The 13,746-nt window shown below is 45.9% G+C and overlaps 1 protein-coding gene across 4 annotated transcripts; it reads right to left on the reverse strand.

Moving 5' to 3' along the window:
• Nucleotides 1-8: 8 nt before the first annotated feature.
• galns (galactosamine (N-acetyl)-6-sulfatase) lies at nt 9-13,616 on the reverse strand. Of its 4 annotated transcripts, none has more exons than XM_057025655.1 (14): nt 13,208-13,616; nt 12,925-13,048; nt 12,635-12,709; nt 12,433-12,535; nt 12,066-12,209; nt 11,383-11,449; nt 10,765-10,892; nt 10,549-10,688; nt 10,314-10,417; nt 7,231-7,367; nt 6,709-6,811; nt 4,177-4,298; nt 713-830; nt 9-197 (listed from the first exon to the last, which is right to left on the reverse strand). In XM_057025655.1, the coding sequence occupies exons 1-14, from the start codon at nt 13,313-13,315 to the stop codon at nt 111-113; spliced, it is 1,560 nt and encodes a 519-aa protein (XP_056881635.1). In that variant the 5' UTR covers nt 13,316-13,616; the 3' UTR covers nt 9-110. The 4 variants fall into 4 exon arrangements, with proteins under 4 accessions (XP_056881635.1, XP_056881636.1, XP_056881638.1 ...); XM_057025656.1 differs by having other exon boundaries at nt 13,134-13,365; XM_057025658.1 differs by lacking the exon at nt 12,635-12,709 and having other exon boundaries at nt 12,756-13,048; nt 13,208-13,364.
• Between the last annotated feature and the right edge of the window lie 130 nt (nt 13,617-13,746).

Consider the following 13,746-nt stretch of genomic DNA (forward strand, 5'->3'; position numbering starts at 1 on the left):
ACAACAAGTAATGTAAAACACTTTTATTAGGGTTTGTTCCTTTTTTAAATGCTTAAAATAAAAAAGGGAATAAATAAAAAAAAAAGGCATCTTCATGCTTTGTTTTGTTCTTAATGTGGCCAGTCACACTTTGAGGGCTGAGAACTGGGGACTTTCAAACACTTGCCCAACATTTCACAGCCTGCCGGGGCCCAGTTCTGCAACAAAAAGATAAAAATAAGCAGCGATGACAAATCAGCTTTTATAAAATAAACAGCCATAGACTCTCCCCATCTTCCCAACTGCGAATGCGTATGTGTGAGACACAAAAAGAGAGACCCATGTCAGTGTAACCTCAGATTGTTATATTGAGTGATTCAAACTGCCTTTACCTCTCCCTCCACAAGAGGGCGATGTTAGACAACATATTAATTTACAGAGGCGCTACAAAAATAACAAAGACCACGCGTGTCTTATTTATATTTATAACTGTTAAATAAGAATGCCAAAGGTGTTTCTATGATGTCCAATGTTTATAGAGCGAGTAGAAGTGAGACGGAAACGCGAGAGTATCAACTGCTTTAAACTGAGAAGAACGTGTGATGAAGACAACAGATGGAGCAAAGCGATGCTGGCTGGCTTTGCAGGCTCCCAGCCAGAAACCAAACACGCGGATCCTGCTCTCGCTCCATGGACTTGGGCAAAACAGTTGCAATAAACCAGTAAAGCTTACCATCACAGCCACGTCGCACATATTGAGCTGAGGGATACCGGCCACCAGAGTGGACCTGTGCTTCTCCACGACAGGTGAGATCCAGCTGAGCACGTCCTGGTACTCTTTGGCTAAAACACTGAGAGCAGACAATGCACCCAGTCAGCTTCCCTTAGTAAAACTCTGGACAGTCTGAAAGCCTGTCAAGGATTAAAGTTGATATTATACATTCATGGTAATAAGCAGCATAATCGCCTTGCACAGTCTCACACACAAATTACCACAGATGTACACAGATGCTCCTTAATGTGTCTTTGGTAATGTTGCAGGGAAAACAGACACGTTCTTGAGTCCACCTGAGCGTCCTCTGGGAGAGCGCGGTGAGCCGTGTTACCCTCTGTCCTCTGTCCTCATCCCCTGTCTCTCAATTACTGCGGCTGGACGCCGGCGAGCAGCAGCACCTCTGTGCATTATTATATCCAGTGTGTAAAACACAGAGGCCCTGAAGGCTTTCAAAGGAACGCTCCTCTCAATAGGACCTGTAGGGTTAATGGGCTGTGTGTGCACACATCTGCGTGTGTGCGTGTGTACGGGGGGGGAGTGTTCGGCTGGTGGCGTGACACACGGAAGGACAAATATCAGCAGTGCAATTACACCCCTGATACGCTCGCCAGCAGCACCTGTGCCAGCCTTCCATCCTCCCTCCGATGCAGACCCAGCCCTCTGATTGGCCCCCGGGGACCATGTGCATGTGTGTGAGGTGAAGTGTCAATTAGAGTAATAACCCCAGGCCCTGTCCAGCTCACACCTACCCCCACCCTCCATTGATCTCCCACAGGGCAGCAAGGCTTCCTCCATCAGCCAGCACCTGCTCCTTTTCTTGATAGTCTCACTCTTTACTTTGCCCCACAATTACTCGACTGGTAGTGCGCCGGCTGCAATTAGTCTCTCTCCCGAAGCACCGCATTCGTCATGAGCTAACGGCTCGCTCTGACCCCGGCTGATAGGCAAAATCCCAATTACTCTCCTGGGTTAAAAATAAAACATTCACATTAAACTGATCGAAATCAGCAGGGGGCAAAAACAAGAGATCACTGCTGTGATCTATTTGTGATAAGTGATTATGCAAATGATTAAAGGGAAACTTAGGGGTTCCTTAGACTGTAGCTTTCAGATGGATTTGAGTTTAATTAAGAAGATTCAAAAACGCTCTTGGACTATGGACATCACGCGGCGCGGTGTTGTGACATCAGAGGTCGGTATGTCAGAGGGAACACGGGACATGCTCAGAGCATGCAGTCTTTGTTCATCCCCAAATTGAATATCCTCATTTCCAGTTCAGATCCTTTTAGCACAACTGCTGTTAGCATGTTGGGGACGCATTCGTGTTCCTAGCAGAGCAGTGCATCCCTGGACCGGTGCGGCGGCGTTAAAGCGAGTGTTTAAAGTTTCTTCCCACCGGTCTCCAAAGAAAGCAAAAGCCCGCGGCCAGAAAGCTCCTATTGTAAAAACTCGACAGTAAATCTTACAGTGCAGGACCCTAAATCATAAAGTAACAATATTATTTGTTTGCGCTCCTCCGCAAACAAATAATAAAAAGCCCACAGTCAGCAGAGCTCATTATCATGATTATAACCCTTAGTCTGCTGGTGGAGAGGCAAATTCTGGAATAATAAGCAGGCGCTATGCAAATGAAGTCTTTTGATTTATAATGTATGGCACCCAAGGGGGATGGGGGCATTGCTCAGGTGTGTCACCACTCTGATTACTGATTCATAACACTGTTCGTGGAGCTCTTTTTCTCTCTCTCTCTCACACACACACACACACACACACACACACACACACACACACACACACTCAGGCGCGAGCACACAGAGCGGCAGAAGGTGGATAACTGAGGAGACAATCAAATACATCTGTCCTGCCTACACCCCCCCCAACACACACACACACACACACACACACACACACACACACACACACACACACACACACACACACACACACACACACAGTCTCCTCCCTGGTGGAAATTGAGCACTTCAGTAAGGACTATTGATTGGGGACACAGGAGCTCGGTGTCAGCAGCAGATGAGGCCGGCCCGTGCTGGGGGGCTTCCTACGGTGCTTTGGGGTTGGGGACGCGCACTGAACGGCCAGGTGCCCCTGGGACACACGCTGAGGTGGATGGTGGGGGTAAAAAAAGAAACTGGTGTGTTAATCTCAGATCCCTAAGGGGCTGAAGTCTACATCCCAAACATCTGTGGTGTTATTTTATAGCACTATATCAGATAGACAGTAGCTAGATTAACATAAAACTATTAATGCCATAATACCGCACACCATAACTCTTGACATTGTACTGTGCAATAATAGATTAGAAATCATCTTTAGTGAGTTACCTGATCAACCCATATCATACATCATTTAAGACTTTACCATCCGTCCTCAACCTTCTACTGCCCTAATAATAATCTACACTATTCCATAGTGACTGTTCTGGATTAGGAATTATAAACATGTGCGTTCGTGGCTGCATCAGGCGCTGCAACAGTATGGAGGTATGTGCAGAGACGGGCCCTACATCATCTTAAGTGGCTCTTTAGCTGCAGACAGAGATTAATGACAGCCGGGCAGTCGGTCCAGCTGGGGGACCGAGCAGCGCACGGACACAAACGCACGCGTTTGTGTGCGCAGGGATGCTGAGTGATCAAGGCGGGGTGGAGAAATGGTGGTGACAGACAGAGCAGGTGAGAGTGGATACACAGAGGTCACCGTGGGGGGGTGGTTAAGGTCAGAGAGCCCAACAGGAGAGGGTATTTCTTACTCAGCACAACACATGGCTGCATACTGATTGGATTCTGATGGGGTTTAATGTTAAAAAGGTGGCCCGCAGAAAAACAGCATTAATGATTTATCATTCAATCTCACTCTTAAACTGAGCAAGAGGCAAAAAGGTGATGAGGCTGGGGCAAAAAACAAGCGAGATGGCTGAGGGAGATGAGGGGAAAAAACCAAACCAAAAACCACATCTCAGTCCTGGGGGCCAAAAAAAAGCAATAGCAGAAAATAGTTCCCCATCAAAGCAATCAGCATTATTGCCAATGAAAATGCACAAAACTAGAAGATGCTCCTCTGACTTTGGTTCCTTGTGTAGTGAAGCTCCTCAGCTTCAGCCAGTCTCTCCTATAGTGCATCTTCATCTTCTCAGGGATTCAGTCAGTCAAAAAAAACAGCACTCACTCTTAATTTAGACCTGAACCAATTATCCTGCAATTTTAACTGTTAAGGGAGGGGGCAGATAGGAATCTGTGAGGAGCTGTTTACAATCACACAGAGAAGGGTGTAATCAGGTTCAATCTGGCTGTGCTGATCAATCCGCCGCTCTCGTTCTCATGCCGGTGAATCGTCATTGATCTCTACACATTTAATTCTCTTTTCTATCATTTGCTCTAATCTCCGAGCGCTCGCGGCGAGCTAACCTGATGGGGTACTTTTCCCCTGGGTCACGCCCCAGGTGAAAGATGAGCGGCTCCATTGTGTGCTCCTTCTGCTCATGAGTGGTCACGTGTGGCACCTCCTGTCCCGGGCAAAAGTTGATACCCTGGAAGACACAGAAACAGACCAAATCCAAGTGTTTTCCCCCCTTTTTCACACAACAGTGATGCAAACATTTCACTCGGATTAGACAAACTCTGTTTGAGTTGAACAAATGCTGTTTTTTTTCCTTCCTGGAATGAGTTGATCTCCAACAGCTCCCTCACGCAGCCTCTGCAGCTGCGTCACAAAGCAGCCGACAGTGACGACGCTCTAACTTCACACCAAAATCCCCCTTGAGATCTTTTCCCACCACACAGACATTTTTTTTTTGATGAGCAGAACCAAGATTGAGAAAGCATTCATCTGTAAGACGCTGCTCACTTGATGGAGCGTCTCAGAGTACATATAGAAGAGTGAGTGGGGGGGGGGGGGTAGGCTCCTCACTGCCCTGCAGAGCCTCCTCTCATCCAAACGTGTCGTGTCTGCAGAAGCCGACAGCTTAGAAATAAAGATAAAAAGTCATCCTAGCGCAGCCAGAAAAGGCCCGCTGTGTGTATCTGAGCGGCTCCGTCGCTGGTACCCGCGACACAACAGCGAGGACGCCGTATCTCCCCTGACATTAATGCCTGGGACACAACCAGGCTGCATTCAGGCGGCCGCAGAGCTGCCACTGTTACAAGATAAGGCGGGAGCAGGAGAGGCAGCGTTAAAGATTTGGGAGAATATCTCTACTTTGGTCCAGAGGGAGGAGAATAAGAGGGTGATGGAGATAGTTGCAGGACAGTTTGTAAAAGTTTTAAAGATCTGTCCAGCACGTTTTGGATTTTTATCTTTATCAAACCTGGTCTAACAACACTACATCATCACTTAGCGCTGCATTCTGCCGACTACAGCGTTAATTTACGTCAATGTTCTATTTTCAGTTGAAATATTTGTGTATTCTTCCTTACTTCAAATCCAAGCAGAGGAAAAAAAAACGTGTTTAAACACGGTTGGTGCATTTTTTTCTTTTTAAATCTGAACCTGCATTGATTTTTCAGGATTCAACTTCGACTTGTCAATAACCCACTGCATGTGGAAAACAAGCCATTCTTCAGGCTTCATTCATTCACAGTGAAACATTCAACAGGGTTTCAGTCCTGCTGAAGGCCACCGAACCATCCACAAATAAAACCTTTTGAGAGTTTGACAATGTCTATTTACAGGAAAAGAATCATTATTTTCTACATGGTTGAGCTGCAGCAGAAGGGTGACTCTACCACCCTCATTTATCAAAGTTCATTCTATTTAGTTACCGGTATTTCTACAGGCCACATAATATCCCTTTTTCCCCAGTATTCAACCAGCTTGAGCACATTTCTTTTGGGTTGTTTGACTTCAGATGTGCGCACAGCGGAAACAGAAGCCTGAAACCGATGTGACACACATCATTCTGTTCATGGCCAAAGATGCTCCGAACAGCTTTGATGAGTGTTTGGAACAAGTGCTTCACATTCACGTTTAAGGCATCATCATTTTTTGCCGATAATTTTATACAGCCTGTCAGTTTAAACATGTTTAGATTTATACTTGCATTTATTACACATGCTAGGGAATTGGGGAAAAAAAGCCTTTACTACCTGGTAAGAGAAACTCAGTCTGACTGCATACAAGCATCTGTTTGCATTATTCATGCTTATAGCGACTATTACAGGCTGCATCAGCCGGACGGTTGATAAAATAACGCCACGCTTGGGTCACAGTTCATCATCTGTTGCTCCATAAAGCACAATCAAAAACACCGAGGACGCGCCCATGTGATGTCTCGTCTCGCCCTCCCTGCCTCCCTCGCGTCCACATACGCGCGCGAATCGATGTGCGACTCGCGGGCAATCAGAAGCCATTATTTGTGAAGTTCCACTTCAGTTCACATGAGTTGATAAAGGAGGCTGCTATTGATTCAGCGGCCCTGAAGGAGAGAGCAATTTAAGCGACCGATGGGGCATAAAACAAACCGAGTCGCAGGAAAGCCAGAGCCGTGGAGGGAGGACGGGAGGACATGTTTTTACAGGCGAAAAGAGCGGGGGAGGAGGAGCAACACTGGCCTGCCTCTGCATCGCATTTAACAATTTTCCTCGCACATTTAATCACCAGCGTGCTGATGTGATTACACTAAGAGATATTTGTACTTTCCATCTTCCTTTCTTTGTGATTAAAGAACGTCGGTATGGAAATGAAGACGAAGAAGAACTCTGCTGGAGTTTAAACAAACAAGCGAGCTGGCTGATGAATGATGCAAGTTTGCTGACGTGGGGGCTCTTCATTAATATTCATTACACTCTGATATACCCAGCAGTCAGCTGATGAGCCCCTTTTTTCCACGATAACACCAACAGTGACAGGGGTTGTGTGTTTGACTGAGATTAGACGGAAGGAAGAGCAGGGAGGGAGGGTGTAATGGTGCACATCAGAAGAGAAACATGAATGGGTCTCACCTTCTTCAGCTCCTCCCACGAGTTGCTCCAGGTCCAGTAGTGCGCTTTGTACTGGCCGAGCCTCACGGCCATCAGTTCGTTCCCACGGTAATAGAAGATCGGCCTGTTCGGCAAATGCAGACAGAGAATATCAGAAGTTTTCATGAGCTGATTATCACGCTGCTACCGTTATTCCTAAATACCGGTCAGGCTTAACGAAGCAGGATGGCGGAAACCAAGAATCAAAAAAGGCCGACAAAGTTGATGGCAACAGTTGAAAAAGTCGGGCGTGGAAAGATAACCAGCAGCTAAAAATGCCGTTTAATGCACTCACTTCTCAATGATTTGGAGAGATATAGTTAGCAATCATTAAATATGAAGTTGACATGTGACAGGAAAAAAAAATCCTCAAAGCCCCCAGTTATCACACAGCAAAAGCCTCCAAAACCTTCCAGTAAAGAGTGACTGAGCATGGTTCTTCTGGTCACTCACCGGCCCCTCAGGAAGTTCTTTACCCGGTGTTAGAACCACACATGCGCTCACCTGTCCAGGACAGTGTTAAGCAGCAGGACTGGTGTCAGGTCCATTCCGTCAATGGTTCTGTCATCAGGAGGGCTCATGCCTGCCAGAGCCAGACTGGTGGTGAACAGGTCCATCACGTTTGCCAACTGGAAGCTCACCTGCACAAGAAACACTGAAAAATGAGTTTTAAAAAAACTGCAGTTCTGAAAATTGAGGAGCAAAAAACGTCAATCATGTGATTCTGCTCAGTGTCCAGAACGGAGCATCTGAGCGGCCCACGCTTGCAGGATCTGTCTTTCTGAACCAGATAACAACCCAGTCACTACAGGCTGATCGGATGTGAGGCTACAGGTGACAAGTCTAGGGAGGAGGTGCGCTACAGCCGTCTCCTTGGCGATGGAGTTTTATTAGAAAAGCCTTCCAAACATCTCTTTTTGAAGAAGTTTTTATTTGGAGGGTGAAGAAGACGACGACGGGAGGAAGCAGGGAGAGGACAAGGCCCCGGCAAACAGGCGGCTGGAACTAGAGCGAATGGCTGTTTTATCTCCTTCTGCCAGTCCCAGTGAAAAAGCTTTATTTTATTTATAAACTTTGAACTATTTTCAGATAAAATGCCATTTTTTCGCTGTCATCCTTGATCTTCCGTTCCATTCTCTCCTGAGCGGGCCTTAGAGGGAGAAGGCACGCTCACAATCAGATAGCACTATCAGGCCTGCGCAGCTGCACCGCCGTGTGCCGCCGCGCTTCTATCGGCAGCCTGCACACATACAGATGCGGACGCACACACTAATGCACACAAGCTCCTCGGCGCAGAAATGAATCTTTTTACCCCCCCTTCCCCTGTATCCACAGAACGAGCCGCAGAAAAGGCTTTGCAGCGCATTCCATGATCTATCCAGACTCTAACAGATTTATTCCTTCACCTCATTTTTTTTTTTAAACCCCTCTCACGCAAACCATTAAATAGAAAACAAGACTGAGCGATACAACCTGACATTCTGCTGCTAATAATGCTCATTACCAGAAACTCCCGCGTTCCAGACCTGATAGTGGGGTTCCTCTCGCGAGGATGCATCTTTTATTTCTCGACTTTATTAACTCCGTTCCCTTTCAGTGTCCCTGTCAAACTTCATTATGTCACCTTTTGTTCTTGGCTTTATGACTGAGTCATCAGTCTCCGTTAATGCCTCGCTCTCCTTCCACCGACTTTCTCTCGCCTCTGCCTGTGCTGAGTGGTGACGGTGGTTATCAGAGGAGGCAGTCCTTCTGTCCTTGTCCCTGCCACTCTCCCTGTGTGTCTGCTGTCTGATAAAATGCAACAAAAGGGGATCGCGATGCCCGACACCCACCACCCACCTTCCCATCTTTGTTCTGAAGGCCACCGCCCCTTCCCACCTCCCGGCACTAGGAGAATGCTGAAAATGCCCCTCTCATTCCATTAGGCTCCCGCACCCTTGGAAAAATTGACAAAATAACCTTGAAAAACACATTATGCTTTTAAAATGTTTTAACTTGGAGTTTGACCTCACACGGTAATCTTAAAAACAGAACCACAGTTCTTTAAAAAACAACTTTGGGGCCTGCACAATTACATATCTCCAGCTTTTTGCTACGAGAGATAAAGGACTTAAAAGGCACAGATCAGTGGTTCATCCTCCCTACCAACACAGCTATAGGCTCAAGTATCAGTGTTGTGGCGGTAACAAAGTAGCTTCACAGAGGGTCTAATACTTGCAGAGTAGATGTTCTGATGCATTCAAAGTTTTTGTTCAACCTCTTTAACTTCTCTAAACTGCGATATTTCACACATAGACCCAAGCCAACAGACACAATCGTAGGTGCTGGAATACTGCCTGGCGTCAAATCATTTGTGTCGCTCTTTGGTTATGGACACATTTCAATCAAATCTAAAATGAAAGGCTCGGAGGTGCGGTGTTATTGACGATGGAAATGCCTCTATTATCCCAGCATGCTCAGGTAAGCCCTTAACAACACACTCAGACATACTTCAGTACGAAATCAACACTACCTGTGGAGTTCTGACTCCTTGATGGCGGTTTGATGGATCAGTGTGTTTTGATGATCACGCTGCGATAATCAAAGTATAAGCCGCTTTTTTTTCCTAATAATGCGACAAACTGCGCACATTTATGCAATCAAGAAGGTGTTGATATATATGAAATTCATATGATTCACAATAAGGTACAGGTGCCAGCATTCCTGGCACTGTGGCGGCACCCGCGTCTTGACTCTTCCTCCTTGCACCAGCCGCCGTCCCTTTCACGTCTTCCTCGCTTCCTTCCCTACACCCTCCCCGCCGTCCCTCCGTCCCTTTATCCCCAGCGCCTGGCATATTCAGATACTGAAGTCCTCATTACAGCTCAATCCAACCTCAGCAAACACACAAACAGATTAGCTGCCTAAGACGCTCCCAATCCCCCTCTCCCTCGCTACTCCGCTGCGCTATCAGGCCCCAGCACACCCCTGTGAGATGAGCCAGGGGCAAGGCTTACTGGCGTCTGCAGCCTCCGCGCGCTCCTCCACCAAATCTCTCTGCGTCACAGCCCTGTGTCACAGCTGCCCCTAATACAATTAAAAGTCATTTGCAGAACGCACAGGCTTAGAGGTTCACGGCGTGGGTGGGGGGTTAAATTTGGTGGGATGATGATGAAGGAGGGAGAGGGAAAGAGAGTTTAGGGCATTAATTCCAGCATTTTTGTGAAAAAAGGAACTCCCGCGGGGGCCGGGGCCGCAATCGGACTGTTCATCATCTTCCTTTTGTGGACTTCAGTCTCCCCACAGAAGAACAGTTGAGATTAGCCCGTTACGTCCACAAAAGAGCTCGCACATGTAAAGTGGTAAATGATACACGAAGAAATGGAAAAGCAACAATTACAGCGGAGAGAAGATTAGCCAAACAGCCAGTTGTTTACTCTGAACCTACAGAAAAGTGTTTCAGCTCCTGGTACCTGTTGATAGCTAGAAAATTAGCCAGCGACAATGGAGGGCAAATTCTTTAATCTCATCTCTCGGTAGAAGGATAGGGATTGCGCTAATGTCGGTCCAGGATTTTTCTCAGTGCTCTTTGGAAGGGACATTCTCACCGTGCCCTCCCGGATGTGTCCGGGCCACCAGGCGATGGCAGGTTCTCTCATGCCTCCTTCAAACGTGGTCTCCTTCCCACACAGGAACGGCCCGTTGCTGCCACCTGAGGGAGTACAAGTGTGAAAACACCAAATCCCAAGCACCGCATGCACACACGCGCGTGAGTGAAGACACACACACACAAACACACACACCACAAACAGAGACATTAAAGAATTCTAGGGGAGCACATACTCTCATTCGGGCCTGACATTAAAGCAGCTCCGTTGTCTGATGTAAAGAAGACGAAGGTATTGCTGTCAATGCCCAGACGGCGCAACAACGACAGGATCTTTCCGACGCTGTAGTCGAGCTCCATCACTGCATCGCCGTACCTGCAGTACATGGATAATCACCACTTAAATATAATAATTGCAGAATAAAACGGTCCCTCAATGATGGATTGAATACCGTCCACGTTGGCTCTTCCCCAAGAAGTCTTTAGAGGCGTATACGGGGGCGTGGGTGGCATCAGGGGTCCAGTAGAGGAAGAACGGTTTCTGGGCCTCTGCCTGTCTTTGTATGAAGTCGAGGCCTTCCTACAGTGGGACAGACAAAAACAAACCAGGGGATTTTAGTCTTAAATGTGTCATATTTTCTGCCATCTAAGTTTTACCGACACACAGTTGCAATAAAAACAGCAATTTATCCAAATTTTGCTTTAAACTACTTTAATTTTAGGTCGATTCCACTTTATGATTAACAGACAGGAAGCAGGTGATGGAATTTATGAACTTTGGTATGAGGCAGAGCTGAAATGTGAGGATTTATTCTGCAGGAGATATAAGCTACATCAACCATGCTAATATTAGCTTCACTAAGCTGTGCTTGACGCATCCATCCTCATCTTCGGATGCCATATTATACCTCTCAAATATATCCCTTTAGGTACAGAGTGGGTGGGCTGACGTAGGCAGCAGAGATAATCAGGAAGCTTTAGCTAACATTAACACTCCACTTCTTACACACGATATGCTACTGATGGCAAGTTTTAACACCTGAAACAGAAGCAGGTGAGCAACAACCTACCAGCAAGTACATTTGTGTGAGGTTGGACTCTCCCGTCTTCTTGTCAATTTTAAACTCCTCATAGTACCTGGAAAATAAGAGAGTTTGTCTGAGGTTTCAGGTCAAATATTCATTAAAAATGTGTGCATAAATCGATTGTGGCTAGCATGGAAGAAAGTTTTCCTCTCAGTGTGTTTTAGTGGAAGGATGTATTTAGGGAAACCTCAGCTGAGATGAGCAGAGGGAACTGTTATGAGGCGTTGCTGAAGCGTGGCGCACCGAGGAGGGAAGCAGTGACTGGCATCCTTCTTTCCTATGCTTCGCTTCCTCCAGGTGTCTCAGCATACAGCCAACACAACCTGCTGTCTCTGGAGGGCGTGTAGATGTGTGTGTCTGTCAGTGTGTGTTTATCTGTCCAGGGCTCAGGTATGCAGCGCTGATTAAACCCACAGCTAAGCGAGAAACATGCCAGGCTGCCAATTCCAATGACCCTGAATACGCATATGGCTGTTTTGGGGAAAACAAATGGGCGGAAAATGGAATACACAAGCACAGCTGGTACAGAGAAAGAAGAGGAGGGGAGAGACTCAAATCATCAAGTGCAGCAGCAAGACAAATTCCTCTGAGTCAGTGGATTTTTCTTTTAATAGATTATAGCTTTCTATCTGCTGGTACGTATATCTAGCACTCAGGTGTGACACTACCTGCCAAGCATCCAAGAGTTGCGGTAGACGGGGATGTTGGGTCGGACGCTGTTGTTGTAGGGCCCAAAGTGGCAGTTTGGTGCCCCGAACCATTCATCGAATCCATGCTCCAGAGGCAGGTACTGGGGTCTGTGGCCCAGATGCCTGCACGACGGTGCGAATAACAAACCAGTCATCATCACAGAGCAAATATAGAGGGTAAAATCAAATCAGCTCTTGCTTTAAAAACAATGTACTAGGGAAATAAAGTCCAGGACCAAATGCTTTAAAGTAGGTGTGACAGTGAGTAATATGAGCAAATATCATAACGTGTTATTTATCTAGACTCTAGGTTGTTAGGTAGATCGCTCAATAGATAGATACTCACCATTTACCAACAATCTTGTTGAAATAGCCCCTTTTCTTCAACATCCGGGGTAATAGAATTTCATCTTTAGAGATGCCTCCCACTATTTCCTGTGGAGTGTATGCTTTAGAAGATAAGACAATGTATTAAATGTTTCAAATCTTCCATTAATTCAGAACATAGCCAAGACAAAAAAAGAGATAAATGCAAAAACAATGTATACCATTTCTAGCATGACCATTAGTGGTGTAAAACCCATTTCTCACAGGCAGTCTCCCAGTCAGAAGTGCAGCTCTGGCTGTTGTTTAGGAAAAAAAGAATCAAAGAATCAAATTTTTACTCACGACGTATTGTGCTTTGTGGGTGCCTTATGTCACAAAACATGTCTAAGATTATTCTGATATGCAGTGTTGTGATAGCTCAGCCAACTAAACTCAAACTCAACTCGAAAAATACTTTAGTGAAGATAAAAATAACCCTTAGTAAGAATCTTATTGTATTTTCCAGACATACAGGGCGAACACAGAGGATTGGCAGTGTAGAAATTAAGAAGCAGCATGCCCTGGGCAGCCATGGCATCCAAGTTGGGGGTCTCTTTAGAGGGCTGGCCAAACGCTCCTAAATCTCCCCAACCCATCTGAAGAGCATAAGAAAAGGAGACGGTAATTCAAGTTAGGAGGCAGAAACTGTGCAGGTGTTGACGCACTCCAAGGTTTGCTCACAGAAGTTCGGAGGACACGATAAGAAAGCCCAGTCTCTTTAAAATCACGGCGTCACATGAAAAAAGAGAACTTACGTCGTCCATGAGCATGATGATGATGTTTGGAGATGAAACATTTCCTGGTTTTTGTGCCAGGCAACAACATGTTATGGTGCATAGAAGAATCAAAGTTTCAAACCCCATCACTCTTTGCTGGCAGCCCAGTAATGTACATAATATCTGCTGTACGTTGGAGGAAGTGGTTTGTTTACCGACGCGCGAGAGTTGCGTATCATTTACGCATACCAGCGTACCGAGTGTTTGCCAAAATGAATTTGGCTTTTGAAGAAAATTTAAACTAAACTTAGTTTATTTGTAGGATCACGAATGTGTTTGTTTCAAATATTCGTGAAATCTATAAAAGAGGGTGGGAAAACAAGCCTGGAACGATGGGTTAGAAGACGCCTTACTAAAAATTACTAACATAATTTAGAACTGCCTGAAAGTCTTAAACAACGATGGAAAAGCGTCAACTAACTTTATGACAACAATATGGTTAAATTGCTTTAAAGACAGATTTTAGATGTTGCGTTTTATACTTCCTGAATAAACAAGGAAGCGATTATTACAATTTT

This window comes from Takifugu flavidus, chromosome 2, assembly GCF_003711565.1.
Source record: "Takifugu flavidus isolate HTHZ2018 chromosome 2, ASM371156v2, whole genome shotgun sequence".
Classification (NCBI taxonomy): Eukaryota; Metazoa; Chordata; class Actinopteri; order Tetraodontiformes; family Tetraodontidae; genus Takifugu; species Takifugu flavidus.

Excerpts from the sequence above, each read along its gene's own strand:
- galns (XM_057025655.1), bottom strand. The coding sequence starts at position 13,315 with ATGGGGTTTGAAACTTTGATTCTTCTATGCACCATAACATGTTGTTGC. Across the intron at positions 12,536-12,634 it reads TAATGGTCATGCTAGAAATG|CATACACTCCACAGGAAATA; the intron begins GTATACATTGTT and ends TATCTTCTAAAG. Across the intron at positions 10,689-10,764 it reads GGGAAGAGCCAACGTGGACG|GTACGGCGATGCAGTGATGG; the intron begins GTATTCAATCCA and ends CATGTACTGCAG.